Source organism: Purpureocillium takamizusanense, chromosome 4, assembly GCF_022605165.1.
Source record: "Purpureocillium takamizusanense chromosome 4, complete sequence".
NCBI classification, from domain to species: Eukaryota; Fungi; Ascomycota; class Sordariomycetes; order Hypocreales; family Ophiocordycipitaceae; genus Purpureocillium; species Purpureocillium takamizusanense.
In genome coordinates, this window is record NC_063071.1 from 1,243,200 (window position 1) to 1,257,985 (window position 14,786).

The following is a 14,786-nucleotide window of genomic DNA, read 5'->3' on the forward strand; positions in this document are numbered from 1 at the left end:
CTAACAGCCCAGCGCCTTATCACCCCGCGCAGCACGCTAAGGCACCGCTCCCGCTCCGCGTTGGCCGGGGCCCCCGCGCGTTGTCGTCGGCGGCGAAGATGCGGCACGACGACGGAGGACTGAAACGCTCCGTGGTGGTCGCCGCTCCAGGGTTCATGGGGCGGCTTTCTTTAAGCGCCCGCTGATCGAGCGCATGCATGGGGGGGGATTTTAGATCTTTTACTTGGCCCCACACCGCCACAACCACAGAAGTTAGAACCAACAACAGCACCACCACGATGGCTTTCCACCCTGCAGAAAAGGTAGCCGGGCAGATAGGCAGGTATAGTATAGGTAGCAGGCAGGGAGAGAGAGTTACGACGAAGCGCCCCCAGGCCAAGCTGCAGTCATGTACTACATAAGTTATGACTTGAAATACTCCGGCCGAGACATTGGACAAAAAGAAACCGTTCAGCTTCCCGGCCTTTTCTCTGTGTAATCGATTGAAACCGGCCGTCGCGTCACGTATCACAACATGCTGCTGAGCCCACGTATAACTCAACCACGTCAACTCCGTCAACTAGTTCTTACCTCGTACATTCATACATACATACATACCAAGAAACACCAAAAATAAAAACCCTCCAACAGAAAAAACAAGAAGCAACTCATTACCGCTGCTGCCGCCCGCCGCCCGCCCACCGCCGTCGGCATTCCCCAAGCAAGGAAGTAAAAGCGAACGAGTGAAGCAAGCGCTTGCCTGAATAACTACCTAACTTAGTCGCTACAACCCTACCTTCAACCCTACTAGGTACCTTAGTACCTACTAACCTACCATCATCCATGGCCGCCCGCCCCGTCATCGTCATCCATCGTCAAAGCGTAGTGCCATGCAGGTCCAACAGCAGCACCAGCAAGTCCACATACTAATAATGAACGGACCAAGGAGAAACGACAAGGAGGAGGGGCGGGCCCCTGCATTGGCATCGGCACGCACGCACTGCAGCCACCACCACCACCACCACCACCACCAGCGCGCTTATTAGCGCCGGCGGCTATTTCGTCAATCAACTCTTCAGCCTCCCTCACCTTTCCCCAAGAGACGCGCTCAATGCTTTTTTCTTCTTCATTTGTACCACGGTACTTGCTACTACGTCGTACTTCCCATCACCAACACAGCGTCTCTTCGCGTCGCCCCCTCTGTCGCACAACCACGCCACGGCTGCCATGCCCGCGACGGTCCGGCGTGTCAGGTATATATGTACGGAGTAGCACGTCGTACGTGGTAGCAAACTTTCTACACAGCAAGGCACACAAGGCAGACCAGAGAAAAAGACTGCCTTTGAAAGCTCTGTTGTGCGTTACCCTCTCGCATGGTCATTCTCAGACGACGTGCTTTATACAGCGCGACCACTGCAAACGAATACGTGTCGCTCAAGAGTCGATTCTGTGCCACAGCGGACAAGGACGGGCCTGGCCGTTATCGTTTATTGGTACACTCATACGAAGAGTCTCAAGCCGAATACACGCCGCCGCCGCCATATTTCTCCCGTCAGGCGCTGTCAACGGCCAGGCGACACGCGCGCAGACGCAAAGCAAAACGGGTAAGAGAAAACAAACAAGACCGGCTAGGACGGCATATTATGCTGCTTGTCATCGCGCCGATAAAATACCCTTTAGTTGCCTTCCGGCCGCAGCCGCGCCGACAACGAGCGGCTCGGCTCTCTGGCCGTCGAGACGCCCCCAACGCCATGTGTGCGAGTTATTGTACTAAATGTGTAATGAGTCTCCGCCTCACTCTGTCCCCCGTCTCTCGTCAGCACAGCCTCTGGTGTGCGGAAAAGAAACCGTCATGCCGTCGTGGTGCGTGTACACGGCTTGTGGCCGCCGTCCCGTCAAATCTCAATCGTCTTCATCGAGTCGTCAACCACCACGGGCTGCTTGCCGTTCGCCTTGCTGCTCAATGGCGCCTCGTTCTCTTTGTCCTTGTCCTTGAGCAGGTCTGACTCGGATCGCGCCATTGTCGAGATGCGAAGCGGGTTTTTGCCCTCCTCGCTGCCCCTCGGCGTCTCCACCTCCACCAGCTGGCTGGGCTCGATCTCGGCGCTCGGCACCTCGGGGATCGTCGACTCCTCTGTTACCCTACTCAGAGGCGCCTTGCCCTTCATGGGCCGCATCGGGCTGACCAGCGGCGACGATCCGTTGAGGCGCTGCATAGACCGTCCGCGCACATCTCCGTTGGCCTCGACCGGGCTCGCGTACGGCGACGCCGACCGCGAGCCGCGAGGTGAGTCGCCCTGGGGCCGCCCCATCGAGGCCCGCTTGGCCGCACGCCGGCCGTACTTTTGGTCCATCCTCCATCGCAAGATGTTGAAGTAGGCGGGCTCGATGCGCGTCTCCTTAAACTCCCTGAGCTTGAGCTCGTTGGTGTCCTCGTCCACGAACCACTTTCCACTGTTGAGGTCATCGGCGATGAGGGCGAGGAAGGCGGCCCAAGATCGGGCCACCACGTACTTGGTGTCGAAGTCTCGGCCAAAGAGGATGATCTGGCCCCAGCGGCCGCCGGGTCCGGGAGCCAGGTCGACGGCCAGGTTGTTGCCGCCCCAGTCGCGGACCAGCGGAATCCAGCCCACATGCGCGTACGCCTTCTGGACGGCGTGGGGAGGGACGCAGTCTTGACGAGAGAGCAGGTTCTGCCGCCACTCGTCCGGGTTCCCGCCAGACGACGAGGAAGACGGCCGTTGTTTTGATGATGAGGCCTCGTTGCTACCCCCGAATGCCTTGGACGGCGTCGTAGGCTTGGCGCCGGCGCCATCCAGCAAAAATTGATGGTTGACTTTCCTCCATGTCTCCCATTCCTGCACAATCTCTTCGCAGTCCATGAGCATTGAGCCGAAGATGATACCCGTGGGGATGCCACCGCGTTCCTGGCCATCGTGAATCATGAGAGAGTCGCGCACATCCTGAGGGAGGGAGCAGTCCAGCTGGTGCTCCAGGTCGTTGAGGTCGTTGACGGTGGCGCCTTCGCCGAGCTGGTCCCACAGCTCCGTGTAGTTCTCCTCCGCCCACGCGTCTATCCTCTTCCACGAGTGGCTGACAGGCGGCGCCGGGGGGAGGCCGTCCTGGAAGGATTGCATCTGGACGTCGCCAGGGCTCTGCACCTCGAAGCCGTCGGATTGTCGTGCCGACATGGAGCGCATGCCAGGCGAGTAAGGGTCGTTAGACGAGCTTCTCGCGCCATTCGCGTTTCCGGGCGAGGAACGACCGGCGTCGTCGAAGTAAGGGGAGCTGACATCGGCGCGGGAGTCGGACGCGGTGGCTACGCCGGTGAGAATGCCGTTGCGGCCGTTGTGTAGCGGGACGTGGCGTCCGGTTCTGTGAGGCGAGTCGTATGATGAATCTGTATCCCCTGCGAGTCAGCTTCTCTCCATGGCAGTCGGGCGGCGCGGACGCCGTGAGGTTGCTACTCACGTCTATCGTAACTGGTCATGGTATGCCAAAAGGACCGCAGGGCGGCACCGAAGCTGCGAATGCATGGTCAGCACAGCGATGGACGCGACGAGCCAAAGTCAATGGGCGCGTCAAGCAGCGAAACAACGCACCCAGAGTTTGCCATGGTCGCTGTAGCGGCAGCGGCCGGGCCAAGTTGGCGACAGACAGGCTGATGGGAACGGCTTGTTCAAGGCAGTGGCGTCACGGAAAGGGGGCGTCGTCGTCGTCGTCGTCGTCGTCGTCGCCGCGTTCAGGAAAATGCCACAGCAGGCAGGTGGGCGACCGGGCGGGCAGGCAGGCAGGTAGGCCAGGCTTGCAGCGGCAGCAGTGCCTCCGAGCAGCAACTGGCAGGCGGAAGCAGGGGGGGCCTCTCTTATCGCAGGGGGTGTGCGGAATGGCGTCCAAGGGGTCGCGACGAGTCCAAGCACGAGGGCGGGTGGGGGAAGGGGAAGGGGGAAAAGACGAGTCCGTTGCAGAAGAAGAGTGAGAGTCGCAGGCCAAAGGAAGGCGTGTCGCCGACGTAGTGATTGACAGCGGGAGATGGGAAACGAAGGACGAAGGTGGTAGTAGCGAGTGCAAGTTGCAAAAATGAAACGTGGGAGCGAGCGAGCGAGCGGCAGATTGGGGTGGTGTGTGTGCGTGTGCGTGAGTGTGTGCGTGTGTGCGCGCGCGCGAATGTGGTGCGTGGAGTGGACGGACGAACGGCGGAGGGATCAAGTGGAGGAGGGAGAGGAGGAGGTAGTGAAGTGGCCCTGGGGTGGCGGCGGCGGATGGATTGGATGGAGTTGGTTCGCGCCCACGACAGGCGGCGGAGATGCGCAGCCCAGGCGGGTGCTGGCTGGCCCGCTGGCTGGCACTGGTAGGTACTGGCACTGGTAAGTACTGGCGCTGGCACCGGCTGCCGCTGGTCGTTCATCAGGGGCAGGCAGCCCGGCCCAGGCTTCAGTCCAATGTTTGACGGCGGCGGGTGCAGGTGGGCGGGCGACTGTGGGCGGCGGGCAGGGGATCGCAGGCACGCAGGTGATTAGCGTCCAGGGCGCCTGGGCACCACTAGAATCGGAGTTTGGCAATGGATTGGATGGCCTGGACGGCGGGTCGGGTGGCGGTACTTTCGAGTTTGGTGGCCAAGGCACTGCCCTGGGCAGAGATGCCTGTACCTGACCCGAACCGACTTGGCATCCATGATGGAGTGGAGCAGGTGGTCCTGCCGAAGCCAAGTACGAAGTAGCACTAGGTAGGTACCACCTCACGGGCGGCCCCTGCCACCCCACTGGAAGTACCTTGCCCCTGCCCACGAGTCGCTACCCGCCCGTCTGCCCGCCCGGCCTGCTCTGTCCTGCTTGCCCTGCGCGCGGGCAGTTCCAAAGTTGGCCGCGGAGGGCGGCAGGGCACAGGCCTCACGTCGAGTAAGTGCCTGCCTTGCCCGCTCATGGCCGTGCCGGCGGGCGCGACGGGGTTCCCCGGCGGTTCCAATTTAGAGCCCGTTGGGCCCTCGTGGAGGTTGTTGCTGCTTACTAGTAGCACTTGTGAGTACCTCTGCCAGGCAGTACCTGTAGTATGGACGCCTGAGGCATCGTCTACGCGCCGGGCCTGTCTGCCCCAAGGGAGGGAAACCTCTCCCCTTGGACTGTCCAGCCAGCTGAGCCGGCGATTCACCTTGAATGCTCCGAGCATGTCACTTCTCCAGCCGGCGAGGTGCGGGACATGGGGGGGGGGGCCCGCAGACAGGAAAAGGAAACGGGCGGAGGGGCAAGCAAGCGCACGCCTCATCGGGCCCAAAGCTTAATAAATATGTACCCGAGGCTGTTGCTCGGACCACGACGACGACGACGACAAACGCGGATCGCAGCAGCGCATGGGGGAGATGGGTTCCCAGACAATGCTATTCATACGCAGTATATCGTACCCCCCTGCATCTCTATCGGCATCTCCCGTGAGACAGAAGAAAAAAAATAAAACAAGGAGAAGCCAGAGGCAGCGAAACGCGAAACCTGCGCGCGCGCCGCCCAGCAGCAGCAGCAGCAGCAGCAGGCAGGAGAGAAACGGGACGGGAGCGGGCGTCGCCTGCCCTGTCTGTGCATGTTGAGAGCCAAGCACCTCCAAGCAGGGGCACCCCTCCCCCGTCGCCCATCAGTTCTGACGTCGTGCGCGCGCGCGTGGTAGGGGAAGAGGCAGATTATGGGAGAGATGAGATGAGACTGATGATGAGAGGGCCGGTCGGCCACGGGCGCATCAAACAAACGGTCCATGGCCCCCCCCCCTTTTACCTTCTTTACCTTACCCCCACCATCCGCCGCAACACCCGGACCCCGAGGTGGTAATCTGTCTGCGACGACGACGACAACGGCGACGATGCCCAGGCGAGCTGGACATGACATGATGAGCAGTCCTTGAAAAAAACTGGACAGCCGACGGCTCACGGTACTGGCAGTCTGGCAGGCAGGGTCCACCACCACTACTACTACCACCGCCAACAGCACCAGCAAGAGCAGCAATGGCCGCATGTCAACGAGAGGGCGAGCGAGTCGGCCTGCCCGGCACGGGCTTGTCCGGCGCATGCAGGTACTGCCGCGAGTCGAGGCGGCGGCGGCGGTGGGTGGCGGTCCATGATGCATGCATCTGACTCTCTGACGCGTGGAATGGCACAGAGATCCCGCCCGGTGAGCCGGCCAGCCTATTTCTATCTGCTTGCCTGCCTGCTTGCCTGCCTGTCTGTCCCTGCCTGGCTGTTGCCATCAATTAAGCGCACATTGGATTGCCTGCGTAGCTGGCTGGTGGGCAGCACAAGCCTCTGGGAAAAAAGGGGGGTCGCGATCTATTGAAAGAGAAAAAAACTCAATTACGGACGGGGAAGGGAGGGCACTTCAGACATGGTACTAGTATTACGGATCGACCTGATGGGTCGCCCCATTTGCCGCACTGGGTCGCGTACCCTACTACTACGAGCGGGTACTTACTACCACTACTAGGTACGAAGCAGGTAAGTAGGTATAAGCCAGGACATCAGGACTGGGCCAGACACGTAGTTACAGCAGGCACAGCTGGGCCGGGATCATGTCCATCTATTTCTCCTTCTCCACTGCCATGGGAACATGAGAGCGGCGGATCTCAGCCTCCTCCGTTGGCCGCCATCCTTGCCCACTCTGCTGCGTGATGTCAGCAATTTCGTCGTATTAGGGAGGCTCCGAGGCCTGCTGATGAGCGCGCATGAGAGTTGGTTGCCGGAGAGAAAGGCTCCCTCCCGTCCTCGGTGATTTCATTGCGTGCGCGGCTGCGGGGATCGATGGATGCTCTGATGAGGACGTAATGCGAGCTGCCAGGTAGTTATACATGCGCCCCCTGATGAAGGTGCCCTGCCCCGTGGAGGGGGGAGGATCGCGGCAGGCACAGCAGCGCTTCCATCAGATCCATGGAACAATCCTCCACGCTTCGATACGATAAGTGCATACCGGGGAATCGCGACGCAACAATCCTACCCTTCTTCGCTCGGAGGGCTCTTGCAGTTCCAGGATCCAGGTACCAGGTCCCTCTCTTAGTACCCCCTCCTCCCCCTCGCCTCGCTCGGCGCGAAACCCCAGCGCCACAGGGCCCAAGCACCAGCAGCAGCCAGGAAGCCGCCAACAACTGCAACGCCACAAGCGCGTGCTGCCCCTGAGCATCATTCCCCCGCCCGATCCAAGAGAAGGTAGAAACAAACTGCGCCGCGGCGTTAAACTCTCCAGGATCGCGCTGAATCCCCCCCCCCCCTCCCCCCCTATCCGCCCGCCATACATACATACCTTTAACTACTGCTTGGCTCGACGGTCGCGCTGCTACAGGTCCTGTCGATTGTCGAGTGTCAATTTTCCCACAATGGGCCCATTCCACGAATTGGCCAAGAGTCCCAAGGCCAGGCAGGACAGGACTCTTCACCCAGCCAAGAAACCAAGCAAAGCATTCCCAAAATAGCCATCAAATATGCTTAAATACGTGCGTATACGTCGTATACTGTGGGCAGGTAGGTCGGTAGGTACTAAGGTACTATAGGCACGAAGCATTTCATCACCGCCCCGGAAATCTGTATTCCACCGCCTCGTATAGCACATCACCACGCTCGTACGAGGCTGATGTTCGCAATGCAAGGCACACAACCACCTCATACGTGAAGGGGGCTGGCCGGTGGGTAAGACAAAAGGGTAAAAAAGTCAATGTTACTTTTGCTGGCTCGCCTTGTCACTGCGGCTTCTGCCTGGTAAGATCATCACCATTCCCTGTTCAAGTGGCATCGTCTACCGTAGAACGGTTATGTCGTCATCGCAGGGGACTTTACAGTCCGCCAGCCACTCGCACAGAAAAGCCCGCCGCAATTGCCTTGCCAGTCCATCCAGTCAGCGGGCATCGAAGCCCCCGGAGAACCAGGGGACTCGAGTCACTCGACCACGGACGGGGCCGATACGAGACAGGTCAAGAAAAGAAAGCAATTCGAAATACACAGACACAGACACTCACCCTCACACAGAAACAGAAACAAAAAAGAAAAGAAAAACAAGGGACCCTGGCTGGGCCTTGGCTCGTCCGCGTCTCTTCATCCAGACGTACTGGTTCAAGTCACGCCAGCAGCCAGCCTCTTGTTCGTGCCTCGCGACACAAACCACACCCACGACGACATGGCGACGTCACCCGCCCCGCCCTGCGAACTGAAACATCGCACTCCCGTGTCGCGTCGTGCCGTGTCGCGAGTGAGGAATGAGTGTAGTTTGTAGATGCAGACCAACGATCGACGATAGACGTCATGCGACGTCATGGGATGGTGCAGAACAGCACATCTTCGTCACTGGTCTCTATGCAGTTGTTGTCGTCGAGAGAGAGCGCCTGCGAGGTCGCCAAACAGCGTTGCGCGCAGATTGATACGTTCTACTTCGTACATGCTCTGCTGGCGACCTGCAGGGCGTACTCTGTCGCTCATGTTCACGCCAGACTAAATTCATCTGAATGTTGTTACAGAACAGCGCACGGGGTAACCGACGCACATCCCCGCTCTCGACGTTGCACAACTGCAAGCATAGTCTACCGAATTTCTCGGCATACTTGTCCGCGCAATGCGGCCCGCGACTCCGCCTCAGTCTCCCAGGGCTAACCTCGCCCACCTCGTATCCCCTTCACGTTTGCCACATGTGCTCGCTCAGCCCCAGCAGCTTTTCGTCCATCCTCCTCTTCGCCGCGGTAGCGATGCCCCTCTCCGGGTTCGCCATCTGTTCGCTAAAGCACAGCTCCACCAGCACCTTGAGTTCGTCATAGCTGAAGCTGTTGGACTCCGAAACTCCGTCCTGGCCTTTCTCCTTGTCCTCTTTGGCTTTCTCGATCACGGCATCCGATCCGCTGTCAAACAGCGCGTAGTAGTTGGCCGCCCTTGTGAGGTCCACGCCCTCCTCGATGTTCTTGAGGTTCTGCTGCAGCACGAGGATGTTGAGCTGCATGCGCCCACAGCCCTTGCCGTTCATGGGCGAGGCCATGCGTGCGTTGGTGACCAGGTAGCAGTTAATGAGCAGCCCCAGTCCAGTTCTGATAAAGGCAATCTCCTTGTCGCGAAGAAAACGTACAATCGTCTCGTCGAACATCACCAGCTCGAGGTTGAGGCTCAGGATCTGTGGGTCCGGTTCCCTGACCTCTTGATCCAGGAGATACGGCGCCAGATCCGGCGACAAGGTATTGTGTAGCGAGTATGCGATTCTACAGCGCACCTCCATGTGCAAAGTCAGCAGGGCAGTGCCGGCCAGTTCCTCGTACGAGGTCACGATGTTATCAAAGATCCTGAAATCGAGTTAGCACAGACACGACCATCATGCAACGCGTGAGACGTACTGGACCGTTTCCTGAGTCAGCGGCAGGTGGACCGGTCCTTCATCCGCGCTCAGCTTGTTGGGGTCATTCAGAAGCGTCCACCGCCTGTTGGCCTGCCGCGGTAACGCCTGTCGCGATGAGTCCGTCTCGTGCATTGTTATATGCCTCAAGTCCGAGATCTTCGCGGCCAGCCACTTCATGCTCGTATAGAGCAGGCATAGGGACGAGATGGTGTCCCGGTCCTGGATAATGTCGTTCATCTCTAGCCTCGTCTCGTTGGTTTGCTCAATCAGCAGGTGAACCTCCTTCTCCAGGAGCTGTCGATCTAGTTCATCCTCGGTCCACAGCTTCTTCATCGTCTCTTGCAAGTCGTCCGGCTGCACCGAGAACCGAGCTGACGCTCTGAGGTTGCTCGAGTCTGCTGCCTGCTCCTGAGTCTTCGTCACCAGTGACTTGTACCAAGTGAAGCAACGCTCGTAATACCGCGACATTTGATTCACGATGAGGGAGCTCAGGGCCTGATCGGGCGGAATCGTTCCCAGCATCCGGCAGAACGACGTAACTACCTGAAAGAAGGCCGTTGCACCCTTGAACACGGGCTTGGCCGCGAATTGGGTCCATGTTGGGTCCTGAGTGAATGAGTCCGCCTCGCCAAAGACGGTGTCGCTAAGCTTATCGAGCGTCTCGTCCAACTGTGGTTGGAACACGTTGACCAGAAAGTTGTCGAGGAATGTGGTCAGTGTGCTGGTGGCAAGGTCAGAGCCGGGAGGCACGATGGTCTTTAGTCGTTGTAGAAAGATGAGGGTTGGTGGCAATAAAAGGCTCATGTTGAAGACACTCGGCTCCACGAGCGACTTGTAGGAGCCAATGGTCTGCTTGGCAGTGCCAAAGTTGCCGGTATCGCGTCTTGTGAGTCCAGGCTCGGCAGTGACCCGATTCTTCCTCAAGTCGGCGCCCGGCTTGCGCGAGTTGCTCGTCAAACCAGGAACTGTCGCGTGAATAATGCCCTCAAGGGCATCATATTCGGTGACCATGTCCACTGACTTGGAGTCCGCCTCTGCAAACTTGAACAAGTGCTCACGCATGGCATCCTTGCTGCCGTTGGGGTTCCCCCCTGGCGTCGGCGAGTCGAACTGGTACACGTCGGCATCCGTAGTGACGTAATTGTGCAGAAGAGACCTGATCTCATTCTGGTACAAATTCCATAATTCTTTGAAGCTCCCAAGCAGTGCAATATTATTGCCGGCACCCTCTCTTCGGATGAGCGCCTTGATAGACTCGTGGAAGACTCGATGGCCTTCGCCAATGGCCTCGAATTTGCCATAAAGAGTCCACAATAAGTCGTAGATGACATCGGCTCTCATCTGCAGTTCTCGAGTTCCATAGAGCAGTAGCCCTTCGGCTTTGCCGTTGCCTCCCCGAAGACTACTTGGGTGTCGCTGGTCTACTTCGTTGATCGTCTCGTTGACGATTCCAAAAAGCTCGACTGGAAGTCTTTGCTTCAGAGTCTCGACGGCGTTCTGCAACCTGCCCAGCTTGTTGAGTGCCTCGACAAGCAGGGAGACGTAGTAGAATGTATCCGCCTCTGGATTCTTCATCGGATCCTCCGTGACGGGCTTCTCGACGTCAATAGAGTCCAGTACAGTGTGAAAGGGCGAGATGGTGTTGGCATCTCTGTAGCCGTCAGAGAAGGCGCCCTGGCTTTTAGCCAAGCTCTGCCACCGCTCCTGGCAGTACGGCGACTTGAGGTATAGATGCTCGTGGAGCTCCTCGACAAGGATGTCCATCAAAGCCGTCTCCTGGTTCGCCAAATAGCCTCTCAGGTCGCTCAGAGCGCCAATGCCATCGAGCTCCGGCCGGCGGAGCTTCCGCAGTGCATTCTGCAAGACCTCGACCGCGGTGAGGAAGCGTTTCTCGGATATCCGGGCCTCGAGCTGGTCAGGAACGGCGCGAAGATCGTCTAATTCATTGAGGGTCTGCAAAAGCTCGTCGTAGCCATGCGAGGTTGCCGAAAGCTTCTTGAGCTCGGGGTCAGTGGAGCAGAGGCTCGTTTTGGCGGATGCAAGCGAGTCCTTGAGCGCGCGGACGCGCTTCTGCGACGCTTGAATGCTGCCCTGGATCTTGTGGAACGTGCCTATCGAGCTGTTGAAGCCTTGGTGGTGCTCGTGCACGATGTTCTTGAGCGAGTCTTGCAGGTACGCATGCGTCTTCTGAAACTTGCGATAGTCGTGGGCGCGACCGACGGAGCTCGAGTCGAGAAGCTGCAGGGCGAGCTGGACGGGGACGCAATCGCCGTCGCACAAGGACGGCCACTCGGATCGTATGTGCTCTAGGACTTGAGTGATTTGCCTCTCCGCGCTTGTCTCGCGGACGTGGGATCGCGAAGGCATCGCGCGCACCGATGGTGGAGGGCCGCGCGAGGACGACGTGGATGGACGGGGGCCGCCGCGCGACGATGAGGTGGATGGGCGTGGGCCGTATCTGTCGGAGGCGTAGCCCTCACCATAAGGATCGTAATCGTCATCGGTTCGCCCCATGTTGCCATAGCCGTTGCCATTGCGCATCGGCGGCGCGCCGTAGCGGTTCGACATGCTGGCGGCAGTGGCAGCGGCGGCGGCGTCGTCGTCGTCGTGGGAGGGGCGGGACAGTCTCAGGTGCGTCAGGGGATCCGCGGGGACATTGTCGACGACGCGAACTGGGCGAGAGTGTCGTTGCCTTTCCCCTGGTGTTGTCTGCTTTCGCTGGTCGGTGCGCAGCCGCAGTACGGTGGTGGTGGCCGTCGGCGGCGTTGAGAATGGTAAAGTTTGGGGGCTCGAGGAAGCTCGGGGAGCAACAGTGGAGGCCAGCTGGAGATGTGATTGATGAGGTGGTGGTGCTGGGCTGCGTCGCTAGTTGGCGGCGGCGTAGCGCCTGGAGCTTGGGCGGGCTGTCACCTCAACGTCGTGGATGCGCGGACCAAGTTAATCCATTCCGCACCACTGCAGTTTAGTACCGTACGCTACAGTACAGTGTACTTCGTACCTACAGTACCTATAAGTTCTCAACCTCATCCACTCCACACGGCCTATTGCTCTAGGTCAACTTTCCGAATCTACGCACAAAACAGCGGCACCCGCTGCCATGGCTGGCTACCTTGGACATGTAGTTTTTCCTTATTTCATTACTGTGGCCTGTTACTTGGCCAATTGTTATACCAGGAATCGGAGTTGTACATCATACTTCGTATAGAGTCGCCACGCCCCCCTTCAAACGCCGACCTGGATCGCAATGACGGTGTTGGGGCTCCCTTCGCTCGACTCGCGACCCCCCTTACTGCTCCCACTATGCGATCTCACGGGCGAGACCTCTTTCCCCGGCGTGACAGGTCGCGTCGCTCTTTGCGGGGAAGCATCATCGTCATGCGGGTTCCCGCTTTCTTGCAGCTCCTCCTCGCGCTCGTCCGGCTTCGGGAACGCTACATAGCTCTCGCTTCGAGCTCCTACCGCGTCGTCTCCCGTTGCTTGAATCGTCGTGCCCGAGATCTCAGCCGGTGCGCTGTGTCCGCCCTCGACGACCACCTGCTCGAGCAGCGCCGCCCCGGGTTCCTGCGGCGGCCGCAACCTGGGTTCTAGGCGTAGCACTGCCTTGGCAAGCGCTCGTACGCCGGAAACAATCACATCTGGTCTCTCCCATACGAGAAGCCCCGGGTTGCCGGACATGCGGGTTGTCGCCACGACATTATAAGCCGAGTTCGCCCACGCTGGACACGCATATCGGTGTGCGGCTCGCCCAGGCAAGCCGACTGTTGCTTCCGTTGCGTCCCCCTTGGAACGCTCTGCATCGCCTAGGAAGACTGTTATTCCGACTCTTGGCCTATGAGTCGGTCTTATCTTGCTGTCGTCCGAGTCGGATGCACATCGCGCCCACAGCCTCATCATCCCTTCCGGCCCGGGCAACCAAGTCAACTCAGTGAGCTTGATAAGCTCCTCTGGCGCCAGATCCTTCTCGGGCCCTATTATGCGCAGTGCCATGACGAAAAATAGGATTAGTCCCAGAGGTGAGTCGCACAGGGCGTACGCAAGCGTGTTCGGCTCGTATTCGCCATCGCTGCCAAACCCCAGCATCGCCGGTGCCGGGCTATGGTTGGATGGCCACCTCTGTCGTTGCCGGTCCTTCCTCAGGGCTTCGATGTCCTGGCGAGAGTAGCCCAGCATCGGCGCCTGGAGGACGCTGACCGCCGTCCACTTGGCCCATTCCACCCATGAGTCTCGAGACGTCGGCGCATGTAGCGGGGGCGAGACAAAGTGCGACCCGAGGCACGAGTCTGCATAGTGCGTCGCGAGATGGCTTGCGATCTTCCAATCGACTGACGGCAGTGCATCCACAGCCGGGCCCGAGTTGGACACCAGGTAATGTCTATAGTCCAGCCTCTTCATGAGCACTTCGAGCATGTCCGCCACCGTCGGAACCAGTTGCGCCCCGTTGCTGAGGCCGTCGCTGAATCCCATGCCCGGCAGCGATGGGATGACGAGATGGAACGGCTGCGCCGTAGAGGCATCATTCGGCTCCGTGAACAGGGGAATCAAGTGTGCAAGCGACAGGTTCGTAAACGGAAACGGGGGTATCAGAAGGAGAGGAATCGCGGTCAAGTGCGGCGAGCGGGCGTGGATAAAGTGTATGCGGCAGGGCATGTCGGAGGCGGTCGTGTTGATGGCGGTGCGGAACTGCGGCACCCTGGCGTTGAGATGCTCCTCTTGGGCGCGCCAGGAGAAGTGCTCGAGCCTGCGAACCTTGCCATCAGCTGCGCGACCCAGGAGCTTGGATTACGCTCGACCACTCACCAGTAGTCAACGAGAGGCTCGACAACGGGCTTGGGATCCCACCAGTCGCTGGATCGAGGGCGCGGGATGTCGTGCGGCAACCGTGTAAGCTCGAGCTTTTGCCTCGTCAGGTCGAGGTATTTGGTCGACACCTTGAGCCTGGTTATCAGCATGTCTACCGGCCTGGATGGGTCTCTCGTCGAGTATTGGTGCCTCACGTGGATCTTGTATGGCTTGACGTCCTCGCCGAGGGCCGCGCCCGCCTCGCCCTCTGCGTGAGCCATCGTCGCCGGGCTGCGCTCAGTCCGTGTCTGGAAAAGGGTCCGCCAGGCTATTACTGCGGGTAGGCAGTCGTGGATGCCCAAAGCCACCCCGGATAACAAGAACAGGGGAAAGATCAGGCACACGAGGCTTGAATGGTATTTATTTCTCGGCTGGCCCAGGAAGGGCCAGTATCGCACTGCGTACGAGCTTGTACACACACACCCATCCCACGGCGACCCGTCATGCTGTCCCCACGAGCGCCTGCTCTCCTGGTCTTAATTAACGAGGGTCCTTTGGCCCCAGTCCAAGTCAGAGAGCCGCGTCGCAACCACTGCTTTAACAGAGTCCAGCACCACCACCAGCCGCGATGGGCCTCCCCACCTCAAACAACCAGGGCAGGATCCCTGTCAAGCTTCCTTCCTTGGCCGGCCC

At 59.4% G+C, this 14,786-nt stretch overlaps 3 protein-coding genes across 4 annotated transcripts; all 3 read right to left on the reverse strand.

Annotated features, from left to right (window-relative positions):
• Window positions 1-1,072: 1,072 nt before the first annotated feature.
• SMI1 (Cell wall assembly regulator) lies at window positions 1,073-4,309 on the reverse strand. Its single transcript, XM_047986293.1, has 3 exons — window positions 3,582-4,309; window positions 3,451-3,503; window positions 1,073-3,379 (listed from the first exon to the last, which is right to left on the reverse strand). The coding sequence occupies exons 1-3, from the start codon at window positions 3,593-3,595 to the stop codon at window positions 1,875-1,877; spliced, it is 1,572 nt and encodes a 523-aa protein (XP_047842273.1). The 5' UTR covers window positions 3,596-4,309; the 3' UTR covers window positions 1,073-1,874.
• A 4,063-nt stretch (window positions 4,310-8,372) lies between these two features.
• SEC8 (Xaa-Pro aminopeptidase) lies at window positions 8,373-12,163 on the reverse strand. The gene is made up of 2 exons (XM_047986294.1): window positions 9,313-12,163; window positions 8,373-9,261 (listed from the first exon to the last, which is right to left on the reverse strand). The coding sequence occupies exons 1-2, from the start codon at window positions 11,880-11,882 to the stop codon at window positions 8,610-8,612; spliced, it is 3,222 nt and encodes a 1,073-aa protein (XP_047842274.1). The 5' UTR covers window positions 11,883-12,163; the 3' UTR covers window positions 8,373-8,609.
• A 277-nt stretch (window positions 12,164-12,440) lies between these two features.
• JDV02_005044 (uncharacterized protein) lies at window positions 12,441-14,572 on the reverse strand. Of its 2 annotated transcripts, none has more exons than XM_047986295.1 (2): window positions 14,309-14,572; window positions 12,441-14,242 (listed from the first exon to the last, which is right to left on the reverse strand). In XM_047986295.1, the coding sequence occupies exon 2, from the start codon at window positions 13,959-13,961 to the stop codon at window positions 12,537-12,539; it is 1,425 nt and encodes a 474-aa protein (XP_047842275.1). In that variant the 5' UTR covers window positions 13,962-14,242; window positions 14,309-14,572; the 3' UTR covers window positions 12,441-12,536. The 2 variants fall into 2 exon arrangements, with proteins under 2 accessions (XP_047842275.1, XP_047842276.1); XM_047986296.1 differs by having other exon boundaries at window positions 12,441-14,052; window positions 14,112-14,572.
• Between the last annotated feature and the right edge of the window lie 214 nt (window positions 14,573-14,786).